Source organism: Carcharhinus amblyrhynchos, chromosome 1 (genome assembly GCF_965287045.1).
Source record: "Carcharhinus amblyrhynchos chromosome 1, sCarAmb.v2.hapA, whole genome shotgun sequence".
NCBI lineage: Eukaryota > Metazoa > Chordata > Chondrichthyes > Carcharhiniformes > Carcharhinidae > Carcharhinus > Carcharhinus amblyrhynchos.
In genome coordinates, this window is record NC_137324.1 from 143586597 (window position 1) to 143601589 (window position 14993).

Consider the following 14993-nt stretch of genomic DNA (forward strand, 5'->3'; position numbering starts at 1 on the left):
CAGGAAAGGCACAGCTGGAGCTTCCCCCTCCCACTGGCCATAGGCTGGGATTGTCCTCTTCTATTGCATTGGGCAAGTTTAACAACAGGAATAGTAAATATCACAATAACTGCAGAGTAGCATTTTCATTCAGCGTAGGAACATGGCACGATTGTCCCCTCCTCCTGTCAGTGACGATATGTGTATTCAACATTCAATGTTGTGAGCTTTATTATAATAAATTATCGTATCAGTAACAGGGCTCTATGCCAGCACTTGCCTCACCCTCATACACCTGACACCTGAACAACATGAATCATACTGGCTTCTGAAGGCATGCACCAGGCGAACAGATCTCCAAGGGGAGCTCAGGTGAGCGCAGCACACAGAGGGGAGGGGACCATGCCCAGGCACTGTCCAGGCATCCTCTGGCACTGCCCAGGCATTCATTGGCACTGTGCCCTGACATCCCCAGCATTGCTTGAGCAGTACCCCCAGCACTGCCCAGGCACTACCCCCCAGTGTTGCCTGGGCAGTACCAGGAGACCGTGCCTGGGTACAGCCATGAGGTGTCTGGGTAGTGGGCATGGGGGAGGGGGGGCTGGTGGGCAGGGGTTGGTGAGAGAGAGGGTTCCAATGTCAACTAGTTTGCTCGTTCTAAAATGGGGTATCCTATAAAATTGGTGTCTCAATCCTTAGCTGTCTAACTTGTTGGCAGGATGGCAAATCAGAGACAATTTTGAGAAGGTGACCAAAGAGGTGGATGGGGGTAAGGCAGTTGACGTGGTATACATGGATTTTAGTAAGGCGTTCGATAAGGTTCACCATGGTAGGCTTCTGCAGAAAATGCAGATGTATGGGATTGTGGGTAATCTAGGAAGTTGGATCAGGAATTGGCTATCAGATAGGAGACAGAGGGTGGTGGTGGATGGTAAATATTCATCATGGAGTGCAGTTACGAGTGGTGTGCCTCAGGGATCTGTTTTGGGGCCACTGTTGTTTGTAATTTTTATTAATGATCTGGATGAGGGTATAGTTGGGTGGATTAGTAAATTTGCTGATGACACCAAAGTTGGAGGTGTGGTAGATTGTGAGGAAGGGTGTCATAGTCTGCAGGGAGACTTAGATAGGTTGCAGAGCTGGGCCGAGAGGTGGCGGATGGAATTTAATGCGGAGAAGTGTGAGGTAATTCACTTTGGTAGGAGCAACAGATGTGTCGAGTATAGGGCTAACGGGAGGACTTTGAATAGTGTGGATGAACAGAGGGATCTAGGTGTGTGTGTACATAGATCCCTGAAAGTTGGGAATCAAGTAGATAAGGTTGTCAAGAAGGCGTACGGTGTCTTGGCGTTTATTGGTAGGGGGATTGAATTTAGGAGTCGCAGTGTAATGTTGCAACTGTACACTACTCTAGTGCGGCCGCACTTGGAGTACTGTGTGCAGTTCTGGTCCCCGCATTACAAGAAGGATGTGGAGGCGTTGGAGAGGGTGCAGAGGAGGTTTACTAGGATGTTGCCTGGTATGGTGGGGAGGTCCTATGAGGAGAGACTGAGGGATCTAGGGTTGTTTTCGTTGGAAAGAAGGCGGCTAAGAGGGGATCTTATTGAAACATATAAGATGATTAGAGGTTTAGATAGGGTGGATAGTGATAGCCTTTTTCCTCGGATGGAGAAAGCTAGCACGAGGGGGCATGGCTTTAAATTAAGGGGGGGTAGCTACAGGACGGATGTCAGGGGTAGGTTCTTTACCCAGCGGGTGGTGAGGGATTGGAATGCCCTGCCTGCTGCAGTTGTAAATGCGTCTAGTTTGGGGGCGTTTAAGAGATCTCTGGATAGGTTTATGGACGAAAAGGGATTGGTATAGGCTAGTGGGTCATTGTTTTTGTAACTGGTCGGCGCAACATCGTGGGCCGAAGGGCCTGTTCTGCGCTGTAATGTTCTATGTTCTATGTTCTAAAACAGAGGATTCTGTCCTAGGTTCTTTTTGTAGAAGTATGCCAATTATTACAATTGCTAAAGTCTATGGCATGAAGAATTTCAGCAAAATCCTGAAAATAACTGAATTCTAAATAGTTTCCAACAATAAGTGAATAAAGTTCATGACAACCTCTAATCAGCCTCACCCTCATGATCAAGGGTCAAGAGATTGGAGGTAACATATTAACATGGATTGATATTGGTTAACAGACAGGACACATAGAGTAGGAATAAACATGTCATTTTTGGTATGGAAGGCTGTAACTAGTTGAGTACCATACAGATCAGTGGTTGGGCTTCAGCTATTATCAATCTTTATTAATGACTTAAAAGTGAGGGCAAAGAATCCTCGAGGTATAAGAAGTATTTTCTTCTGACATTACATAATCACAGTATTTTACAAAACGTGAAAATAGCCGTGTAAAAAGGCTCTGTCGTTTACTTGGTTAAATCGTAAACTAATAAATTGAACTCTGAATGAATTGCTCTTGCACAGAAGCAACATTAACTATGAAAATAGAGAAGTAAAGGCACTAAGTACAAGTATGGTTAGTTTTCAATTAAGTTTTGAAAATTTGAGTTACAGTGATTCAAAAGAATCCTGTAGGCTCAGTGCATACATGTCAATTTTGCTGATTTGGTATGGAGCAAGACCATATTAAAATGGTTTTAATGGATACGCTTTTGTTTTTGTACTTGTTTCTGATTAACTAAAATAATGGTCAAAAGATGAAAAACATTTTAGAGAAAGTCACAGGGTATCCCTTTTTACACAGAGGGTGGTACGTATGTGGAATGAGCTGCTGGAGAAAGTGTTTGAGGCCAGGACATTAACAACATTTAAAAGAGATTTGGACAGATACATGGATATGAAAGGTTTAAAGGGATATGGGTCAAATGCAGGCAAATGGGGTTAGCTTAGATGGGCATTTTGGTCAGCATGGATCAGTTTAGGCTGAAGGGCCTGTCTCCATGCTGTGGATTCTATGATTCTATGATATTGTACCCAACATTTTTCGAGAAATGCCAATTTCCATTGAAATTTATTGTAACTTCATTTGCTCCATTTCAAATGAATCGCAGTATACTTCGGCATTGATCTAAATATATATTTACAATCTTCACTGTTCTGTTTACATGATGTGGAGCTCAGAAAATGACTGCAAACTGCAAAGCATCTTTGGCAGTCTTGTAGTATTACATAATTTTTACAAACGTTACTTTATAAGGCAGACATTATCGTATTAGAATAAATAGTGTTGAGCCTTAGTTCAATATTTATGCAGAAAAAAATCCATAGTTAAATATTAAATGCACAGTGACTATTGTTTCTCGGCACTTTGTTCTACATAAACATGAGTGAGTAAGTAAAAGCGGCATGCACTATGATCAAATTAAGACCACCCAAGGGTCATCTATTGTTTGTAATTCTGTAATTCCTTCTTTATCTTAGCAATAAAGCAACTCACTTCAACCACCACAGTCTCTCAGCCAATCTGCACAGAACCATAAAATAAAAACAGAAAATGCTTGTCTGTAAGCATCTGAGGTTGAAAAAACGCACATTACAACAGGTGTAAGTAAATCCCCTGTTGCAATTGAAAAGTGGAAGATAAGCAAGACTATTTATGGGACTGAATTAAACAAAAGAACAGGGAGAAGGCTAAAGCATAGAACATGGAGATGAAGGGCGCAATCTCATCTGCTGTTCATGCCACCTCCTGCTGCCAAGAAATCTCCGTTCGCTGCAGAGGAATGGGAAAATCTTACCGGCGTGAACAGTGATAAGATCCCAGCCAAGAGTTAGGGATACAGACTCTTATCAGATACAGATAGATTTAATGATCTGCATTATAGATTTCTTTTAGCAAATTAGAGAAAAAAAGGCTGCAAAAACCTAAATGCTCAGTCAGTCTGTCAGCATTCAAATATAGTGACAGCAGATTGAGGTTTTGGATAAGTATCCTTCATCATGTTCAAGTTTGATTGAAGTTGCAAGTTTTGTTAGAAATTATACCTTTATGATATTACTTCCCCAAAAATGTTAAGAATGTTCATCAAACAGGCCTTTACACATTTAGAACAAAGGACAAATTTGGCCTGATATTATCTCAGAGGCCTGGAGGGAGTAAGATCTAATTTGAGTTGAAAGAAGAAGTTTCCCAGTGTGTCTCGATTTCCCAGCTGCAGCCACACCAGACTGAGAAGCTTCCTGGCTGTCTGTGGAGTAGGCCTTCATCACCCAATAGGAAAAAAACAGTTTGAACCCAGTATCCTTAGTTCCCATTTTTACTGGTATTTCATTTTAAGGTACACAATACCAGTTCAGACCAGTATTTTATTCCACCTTTTTTACTGTTATTTTACCTTCTGAAGTACCAGTCTGGAGCCAGGAAATAGAGAAGATGGAAGGAGAAATTGTAGGCTGCTTTGTAAGGGAATGGTGGGAAAACATGAATGGTCAGTTTTTGATGAAGATTGGAGAAGCCTCTAGGAGATTGGAAGAATCAGGGAAATTGGAGATTTGTGGAGATTTTAGCTTAAAATCTGCTAGATCTTTAACCTTTTGAAACTCTGATGAAAGGTCAGCAACCCCAACACTAGCCTGTACTTTACTGGCACACAGGCAGGAGACCAACCTCACTGTCTTTAACTGAACAGAACTTGCCAAGTTAGAAAGTCCTTCTGCTGACAAGGATAGGCTAGGGTCTGCTTTTCAGCCTGACATCAAAGTCCCAAAGCTAGTGGTAAAATTCAGCCCAATGTGTCAGGCCCATGTTTAATAATGAATTTTTTTTCTCTCACACAGGCATTTAAGTCCAGCAAGGGGCATGCATGCGGCAGGTTGTGGTGGGCTGCTCTTGGACGTTGCTTCGGGAGTTGCCTATTGCTTCATGTCGTTAGTGTGCTTAAACTGGACCATCTCAAGGGCAACATGACAGCTCACAGACTATCTCTGTCGCTGTGCGGACACATGGATTTGGGCCTGTGTCTGTGGGAGTTTGCACGTTCTCCCCGTGGTTGCGTGGGTTTCCTCCGGGTACTCCGGTTTCCTCCCACATCTCAAAGATGTGCTTTTAGGCTGATTGATTGGGTACTAAATTATCCCTATATTGGACCTCCCTGATTAGGCGTAGACTAAAATCATGAATAGGTCACTGAGACAGTGGGACGGCGGCACGGGCTCGTTGGGCCGAAGGGCCTGTTTCCCGTGCTGTGTTGTTCTTTGTTCTTTGTTCTTTGTTATATCCTTTCATCATACAAACATTACTATACGAAATCAACCTCACAATTTCCTGAAACGGATGAATTCTTCAGTTGACTTTCATAAGAGGATATTTTTCTGGGTCTGTAAGTGACACTCCATTCCTGTCCATTCACTTCAGTGGAAGCAGCGTCAATGTTTTCTTAGCAAGCATGCATTGAGACATCCAGTACTGTGAGATTTATTGTATTTAGGCCATGGAATGCAGCTGTAAAGACAAGCAAAAGATGAGCAATAATAGTAAGAGAAATAGAGCAGGAATAGAGTAGTGCAGGAAATAGTGGAAGCAGATACAATAGTGACTTTTGAGGGGCGTCTTGACAAACACGTGAGGTGAATGGGAATAGAGAGATATGGTCCCCAGAACGGTAGGAGGTTTTAGCTCATACGGGCAGCATAGTTGGAGGGCTGAAGGACCTGTTCTTGCATGTAATTTTCTTTGTTCTAACCATAGAGTAGCATGATTATAGAAGAGTTGAAAGCAAGATTTGAAGGGAGGAGCACAAATGTTGACTAGGCTGCATACATACACATAGGACTGTAAGAACAACAATTGGTTCTTGACTACCTATTGAATCATCAATCCTTAATGCCACAACTGAATCAGCGTTTACCGTACCGACCAGCATGCTGTTGTACCTCCTCTTCATTATAATGCACTTCAGGTGCTGGGATTGGAGCCAGATCAGTGCGTGAAACCAATTTCATCACATCATACTCAATAATGCAGCATAATGTGGCCAGGTAACTTTGACCCCATCGACACAAACAACAAAACTTCAAGAGATTATCTTCCATTGGTTTCTTCCTTTGGGCGGCACAGTAGCACAGTGGTTAGCACTGCTGCTTCACAGCTCCAGGGTCCTGGGTTCGATTCCCGGCTTGGGTCACTGTCTATGTGGAGTTTGCACATTCTCCTTGTGTCTGCATGGGTTTCCTCTCGGTACTCCGGTTTCCTCCCACAGGCCAAATATGTGCAGGTTAGATTGATTAGCCATGCTAAGGAATTGCCCCTTAGTGTCCAGGGATGCATAGGTTAGAGGGATTAGTGAGTATAATATGTAGGGATATGGGGATAGGGACTGGGTGGGATTGTGTTTGGTGCAGACTCGATGGGCCAAAGGACCTCTTTGTGCACTGTAGGGTTCTATGATCTATGGTTTCCTTCGGCAAGAATGTAACCATAGCTTGCAAAATGCTCAATTTTTGATTTTTCTTAAAAAGTGCATGCTGCCATTTCTTGAGACATTCTGTTTTTCTCCTGATGAAAAGGAGCTTCCTTTTCAGTAAAAAACCCAGTATTTTCCTCGAGTTTGAATAAGAGAGTATGGATTTCTGAAAAGTCTCCACCCTTGTTCTCCTAGCAGTAGTCAGTGAAACACAGCATTCTCCACATATGGCTATGGCATTAATAATAAATGATCTGGTTGTGGTACATTGGTATATTGATTATATCGCTGGAGTAATAATCCAGATGCCTGGTCTGATAACCCAGAGCAGGTGAGCCCAAAGCAGTCAACTTGAAAGATCTGCATCTATCCACAGATGCTGTCTGGCCTGCTGAATATTTCTAACATTTTTGATTGATTTTATGGCATTTTGAGAATTTTTATTCAGATTTTAAAAAAGCTGAAAATGAAAAGCGAAGTTATTACATTCCTATGACTACAGTGTGAGTGTAATATTTTGTAATTATTAAAAATTTACGGAATCTGGGTGTCACTGGTCAGGCCAGCATTTATTGCCCATTCCCAGTTGCCCGCAAAAAAGTGGTGGTGTGCTACAGGTTGCCAGCTCATTCCTTTTTTTTCCCTCTGAGGCTGTTGAATACAACTGAGTGGCTTGCTAGGCCTTTTAAGAGTCACTCACATTGCAGCCACAGTTTCATTCCCAAAAGGTCGACAATGGTTTCATTGTCATTGTAAGACTTTTAATTCCACATGTACCATGGTGTGATTTGAACACTAGTCTCCAGAGTATAAGTAACTGGCGAAGGGATAGGAGGCTATGAATAATGGTGAACTGATGCTGTTTTGACAGGAGAGAAATATAGGACATAGGAAAAGGTATAGGCCTTTCCACCTGTACAGCCTGTTCATCTTTACAGATCATGACTGATTCACTACTCATTCCATGGGCAGAACTTACTGATTCTTTGTTAAAGTGTCAACTCGGGCGGGTAAAGTAGAGGATAGCCTGTCAGGTGTGCAGCTGGCATTTCTTTCTATATTTAGACACTGTCAGAAAAAATAAAGGGGGCAGGTCCTATGACATCACACTCATTCAGAGCCTGTCTCAACAACAACTTCAGCATTTAAAAAGGGCACCCCAAGAGAAAAAAATTAAAGTGGAACCTTTCCGCTCCACAAAACTCCCACCCCCACTTCCACCTCCACCACAGAACCTCCTGGCACATTCCCATTGAACCCCATTGAACATAGAAAGGGTTGATGAGGGTAATGTTGTTCATCTGGTGTACATGGACTTTCAAAAGGCATTTGATACAGTGTGACACAATAGACTTGTGAGAAAAGTTACAACTCATGGAATAAAAGAGGTAGGAACAACATGGATATAAAATTGGCTGCATAATAGGAAGTAGAGAGTAATGGACAATGGCTATTTCTGGGCTGGAGGAAGGTTTGCAGAGCTGTTCCCCAGGGTACCTTGCTTTTCCTGATATTTATTAATGATCTAGATCCTGGTGGGCAGGAGAACATTTCAAAGTTTGAAGATGGTAGAAAACTTAGAAGTGTTGTAACTTTGAGGACAGTGTAGAAATTCACAAGGACATAGACAGGTTGGTAAAGTGGGCAGATATGTGGCACATGCAGGTCTTAGAATCATAGAAGCTCTACAGTGCAGAAGGAGGCCATTCAGCCCATCAAGTCTGCACTGACATACTTGAGTGATAGTTTAATGAGGGCTTCATGTAAACATGACTTCTATCTCTTTGTATTCTAGTCCTCTAATTGCAAAGGCAATTAGCATTTCTGATTATTTTCTGTTCCTTTTCATTACATTTTAATGATCCACATGCCAATACCTTCAAGTCTCTTTGGATTTCTACTGTTTCCAGTTTTCTAGACTCTCTTTATATGACATTTTCAGTTATTTGAGGATTGCTAATCATGGCTCTCTGTACCTACAGCAGTGTCGCCATGTTGCTGTGATATCACAATGGGGCTAGGAGATGAGGCAGGCCCCCAAAAAGACCCCAGTCAGTACAGGACTGAACTCCCATCATTGATTTCTGAAGTGCAGATTCTCTCCACATGAGCTACTTCTCATAAAGCACATGAGCTGTTTCTAACATTTCACCATTTTCAATGTACTCTGTTCAAAGCTGTCCAAAAAAGAATACAATGGAGGCCCAAGGGCACGATATCAGAACCACTGAGCAGAATTTTCTCCTTTTTTTCAATGTGTCAATTCGGGTGAGGGGAAGCGTTATGTAGTCGAATGGCTGTGCTGCTGGCTTTACCTGCTCAATTTTCTAACACTGAAAAGAAATTCCTGGGATCGGTCCCATAACATCATGCTGGTGGGATGGGCTTTGAATGAGCCAGACTCTCTAGCATCCTTAGCTCCAGATGGCACCTTGATGAATTAAAAAAAACCCACTCATCAACGTTCAACCTTGTCCCCCAACCCAGACTTCACCAAATGAATGCCAGCTCCTTGATCCTAAAACCTGTCAAGAACATGGGGGGATTTTCCAGTGGTAGAGCCTGCTAATTATAGAATCATAGATCACAGTGCAGAAGGAGGCTCTCATCAACCTGCACCAACAATCCCACCCAGGCTCTATCCCCATACCCCCACACATTTACTCTGCTTTTTCCTAACACCAAGGGGCAATTTGCCGTGTCCAATCAACCTAACTTGCACATCTTTTGAGTGTGGGAGGAAACCAGAGCACCGGAAGGAAACCCATGCAGACTTGGGGAGATCCCCATTTAACTTAATCCAAATGGAGTTCCCTCCAATTACATCACTGACAGGGGCTAGTGGGAGGAGCAGGGAAATCCCAAGAGAGTGAAAGCAGTTTTGAGACACTCCCTCAGTGCTCCGCCCTGTCTGCCATCCATGCCTGTCAAAAATGGGTGTGGAAAATCCACCCCCCCATTGTATTGGCAGTGTAAATCAATATAAAAACAATTTAGGTTTGGGTATCGGGCAAACAGTTTTAAAGTTTGAAGATGATACAAGGCTTGATTATGTTATATGTAGTGATGCAACTTCAGGAGTACTTAGATTGTTGAAATGAGCAGACACATTTCAAGTGCAGTTTAATGCGGGTAAGATGTGAAGTGATGCACTTTGAGAAACAATCTAGACAAACAGTACCATTTACTATTTTATTTATTCAGTTGTGGGACATGGACATCACTGGCTGGCCAGCATTTATTACCCATTCCTTGTTGTCCTTGGAGGACAGTTGAGTATCAAGGCCATTGCTTTGGCTCTAAAGTCTCATGTAGGCCGGACCAGGTGAGACCGGCAGATTTCCTTCCCTAAAGGACATTAGTGAACCAGATGGGTTTTTCACAATTGACAATGATTTCATGGTCATCAGTAATTCTTAATTCTGGATATTTTCTATTGAATTCAAATTTCACCATCTGCCATTGCGGAATTTGAACTCGGGTCCTCAGAATATTAGCTTAGTTTCTGGATTAATAGTGGAGTGATACACTAGGTATCGCCTCCCCTATTTTGAGGAACAAAGATTAGAAAGACCTTTCCTTAAAGATGGAAGGGCAAGTTAAGGAAGTGTATGGGACACTTGGTTTTGTAAATAGGAACATTGAATAAGAAAACAGGAAAGTCATTCTAAAACTTTACAATCGTTGCTTAAGCCTCAGCTAGACACAGTTTACAATTTTTATCATGACTTTAGGATGAACATCAACGAGTAGAGCAGAGGTTTACCAGATGATACTAAGGATGCAGAGCCTCGCCTTTACGCCCAGATTGGGGAAACTGGATTATTTTTCATGGAGTAAAGAAGGTTAAGAGGTATTCAAAATTGTGAGTAGTTTTCATAGAGCAAGTAGAGAGAAATTATTTCCTCTGGCAAGTGTGTCAGTAACCAGAAATCATCGACTTAAAATAACTGGAAAAGGACTAAAGGGGAAGTGAGGAGAAATGATTTCTCATGGTATGATCTGGAAAGCACTACTTGAAAGGATTGTGGAATCAGATTTCACAGGAACTTCCAAGGGGCAATTGGATGCACATTTGAAAAGAATGAATTAGCTGGGTTGTGCGGAAAGAGCTAGAATCTGGGACTAAATTGGTCACTGGCAGGATCATCTCTAACTGTCCTTCAAAAGGTGTTGTGATCCACCTTCTTGAATTCAACTGAGTGGCTTGTTAGGCTATTTCACAGGGCTGTTAAGAGTTATCCACATTGCTGTGGGTCTGAGTGACAAAGAGGCCAGGCCAGGTGAAGATGATAGATTTCCTTCTCTAAAGGAAGTTAGTGAACTAGATGGGTTTTCACAACAATCCTGTTGTTTTACGGTTACTATGATTGATACTAGCTTTCACTACTAGTTTGTATAATGAACTGAATTTAAAAACCCCAGTTGGAATTTGAATTTATGTTCTCCAAATCATTAATCTCAGCCTTTGCAATACCCTTCCAGTAATATAAGTGCACTACTGCACTCTCTAAGTGGGATTGTCATTTGATCTGATTTATTATTATCACATGTATTGGGATACAGTAAAAAATATTGTTTCTTACGCACTCTTCAGTGAATGGCGCACCACGCAAAGGTCCACTGACCTCAGGTGGGATTTTCAGATTTTGGGGCGAGCACAGCCTGAGAATCCCACCCAAAGCATTTATTATTTCAATATTGGACAGAATAGGCATTAAAATCTTAGTAAGTTTGGGATATGGCAAAACTGGAGAATATGGCCTGTCTCCTGCTCACTATTAGCAAGAAATTTTATATCCACTTCAGTGCAGATGGCAGAACCCAAATTTAATCAACGATTTTGCAATGTATGTTCAGTGGAGAATTCTGCTCTGTGATAACATCACTCAGTTTTGATATTCTGAAATAATACTCACACTCCTTTCCAGTACGTTAATCAAGTTAGTTGATGAAGGTGTATTTTCTTTCCACTTGAAATCTGGGCCTATGAGGCTTGAATGTGATACAGCAGGTAATCAACATGTTGGAGTTCTGCCCAGTATTAGCCTTTTTCATCCATGAACACTGTTTCTTTACCACAGTGCTTCATCTTTCTCTCAGACATCAGCATCTCTGTCAGAAGCTGTGCTGGGAAGGCAGTGGATCTGGCCTTTCTCGCCTTCATTCAACTGCCTGCTTCCCAGACCCTTTGGAAACTTGGCACACAAAAAATAACTCAGAAAGTTTATTAAAATTTGAGACGTGTAGCCTCAGTAATGTACAGGAATGACTTGCCAAGTGAGAGCAGTTTAGACCCCCTCTTCCCAACTGCCTATAAAACTAGAAGTGGGTAAGTTCAAGGAGGGTTGGGGTCAAGTTTAGGTTTTTAAAAATGACCATCACTCTTGACCTTCTCCTGCCCACTGTGGAGAGCTAAAATTGTCCTATTTGGTATCAAACATAACTTTGAATGATAAATATCGCTGTGAATGGGAATGCCACTGACTCAATTTTCCTTTGCCACCATCACGACTGCTTTGGCTTATTTGCAAAATCATTGATTAAATTTGGGTTCTGCAATCTGCAAGTTGGTGCTCTGAAGTGGGTATAAAATTTCTTGTTAATGGTTAGTAAGGTGTAAACCAGGAGCCAGGCCATATTCCCCAGCTTTATTATGACCCAAACTCTCTAAGATTTTATTGCCTATTTTGTCCACTATCGAAAGAATGGATGTTATATTCTGTGGAACATCACCATCATTCATCGTCCCTTCTGTCTGTACTGATTCAGAGTGTCGTGTGGACTGACAGTTTAAACTAATGATGCAAACCCACTGCATCATCTCTCTCACTTAAAAGATGGTTCGATCTTTATGGCTTTACTTGCTAGCTGCAGTTCGATGACTGTATGCTATGAATCTATGTTGACAGTTCTGGTTGTATTTACAGACATTTAGGCATCTTTTTCACCTAAAACTTCCAGCTGTTTCCATATATGGGTTCTCACGGTACTTCACATAAAAGTTCAGAATTACACTTTGAGAAAATTGAAGCTATTCAGTCATGGCAGCCTGTCTTTTACAATTTCCTATCATCTCCAATTTTATAAAGGAGGGTTTGAAAAGATCAATATTCAACCTATCCATTAGATCCTTAAATTTTGTGCATTACCTGCCAGAATTTTGAATAATACTACATACTGAGAACACATAAAAAAGAAAAGAAAATTGGCCAAGTTCAGGAAAATTTATCCTCAGATTCATAAGATAATAAAAACAAACTGCAGGAGATTGTGTTATCCATGGCACATATTGGAAATGCACACCAAACCCATGCACCCAAACTTGTCAAGTTTGTGTGGCACAGTGGCACAGCATGGGCAGCACAGTGACACAGTGGTTAGCACTGCTGCTCACAGCACTGGGGACCTGGGTTCAATTCCGGCATTGGGTCACTGTCTGTGTGGAGTTTGCACATTCTCCCCGTGTCTGCGTGGGTTTCCTCCGGGTACTCTGGTTTCCTCCCACAGTCCAAAGTTATGCTGGTTAGGTTGATTGGCCATGTTAAATTCACCTGGTGTCAAGGGGATTAGCAGGGTAAATATGAGGGGCTACATGAATAGGACCTGGGTAGGATTGTGATCGGTGCAGGCTCATTGGGCCGAATGGCCTGTTTCGGCACTGTAGGGATTCTATGATTCTGTGAAGTTCCTTACACCTATTGAGATCTCATCGTCTAGCAATTGGGAATTGCATTTCTAAAATGTACTGTTGTTTGTATCCTCCTGTGCTCCATTTCCACACAATGTTGTACATGTTGCCGGATTAATGAAAGTTATATGCTTTATATCATTAGAAGTGTAATTGCAGGCACCTTCTGATTGGTTCCTTAATATCAATGTCGCAAAATACATATTGTTCAAGACAATGAATTCCTACAGTTTATTGCAGTGACACTTTTTTAAGTACACTGCTTAACACATTTTTCATCTCCAAAAGAGGAATTACACCACCAAGAGAAGCCAACTCTTTGCAAGCAAAGCAATTAAAGTTAATATTACTTCTGTCAAAGCACTGTCCCTAAATTTGTTGGTGCAGTTTTGCAATTTGTTTTAAGTGCTAAGCCTGAAGGTACTGCCTTGTCCTCAGAAGAAAATGTTCTGGAAAGCTTGAAACTGTCAAATGGTCCCAGGCAGTTCATGCAGAAATCAATTTAGCTATTCTTTATTCTGACTGAGATGGGTCATCTTCAATCTGCTACCCTGTGGCGCCACATATTGGTTTGGTAATGTATTGCATCACTGCCCTATTTTCCTGTAAGACTTAATTTAAACCGAACGTTTGTATTTGTCAAGTGTATCCTGTGTAAATCCTGTGGTACCTATGATTGTGATAGTGCTGATGACAATAATGCGCAGCATCAATAATTATACTGTGTGTTTTTCTAGGTTGCAGAGACAAGGTGCAAAAAGGTTTGTACTTCTAAATCTGATTTGCGATCCAATGACTTCAGCATCGTTGGAAGCTTGCCACGTGACTTTGAATTGTCTAACTATGACTGCTATGGAAAACCCATAGAAGTTAACAACAGCCTTGGGAAGCTCCAGTTAAAAAATAATAAAAAGCCTCCACCTCCAAAGCCTGTCATCCCCACTGAAGCAAAGCGAATTGACCTCTATGCAAGAGCTGTGTTTCCATTCTGTTTCCTCTTCTTTAATGTGATATATTGGTCTGCTTATCTATGATCATTCCACCGCTGGTTTTCATTGTAAGAGATATGTCCGATATCATTGAAACCTCTCCCCATATCTCTTAAGCATATTTTTTTCATTGTAAATGCTCTGTGATTGAAAATTGAATCGGAACCAGATGCATTTATGTCAAATTTGAATGAAAGCATGCAATTGCAATGTGTACACTGTAACCAGACAATGTTGTATATAGCTGTACAGCACCCAGTCTGCTTTGGAGATCATGAAGGATAAACTACACTACAATCTTTCTACAATTCTAAAAATAACATATTTATGGGTCATTTAAAATGAGCTGCAATCTTTCTGATGTCTGATACTTACACATGCACGTTTAATGTTACTGAGATACAAATTAAGTATGACTATGTGTGCAATTATAAAAAATTCTATATCTTCCAAATAGTAAAGAGTAGACACTTTGATAGTTTTGTTTTAACTTAAAATTGTATTCCAAAACAAAGTACCTCAGTATTTTCTTCATCAAATGTGAGCTGTAGTTCTTACCACCTTCATTTTTAAAAAACAGAAAATAATACAACCCATTCCTGTCGATGTTAAATTTTGATATCATATTTAAATTATCAAATCATTTATTTAAGTGATTGTATTATTGAGATGTTCCAGTGTCAAAATAAATATATCAATTGTATACCTGCATGAATTTCTGTTTCAATAATTGTTCACATAAATGGGCATATGGATTGAGAACTGGCTTGGTAACAGGAGACAGAGAGTAGTAGTGGAAGGGTCCTTTTCTAGCTGGAGGTCTGTCACTAGTGGTGTGCCGCAGGGCTCAGTACTGGGACCTTTGCTATTTGTAATATACATAAATGACTTGGAAGAGGGAGTATGTGGTGTGATCAGCAAGTC

At 41.2% G+C, this 14993-nt stretch overlaps 1 protein-coding gene across 1 annotated transcript in view; it reads left to right on the forward strand.

Annotated features, from left to right (window-relative positions):
- glrbb (glycine receptor, beta b) overlaps positions 1-14743 on the forward strand; it is a 215513-nt gene extending 200770 nt beyond the window's left edge. Inside the window, exon 10 of the mRNA XM_080199669.1 lies at positions 13818-14743. Within this exon, the coding sequence (XP_080055795.1) occupies positions 13818-14114 (297 nt within the window). The 3' untranslated portion in view covers positions 14115-14743. The remainder of the gene's footprint in view (positions 1-13817) is intronic.
- Positions 14744-14993: the final 250 nt, after the last annotated feature.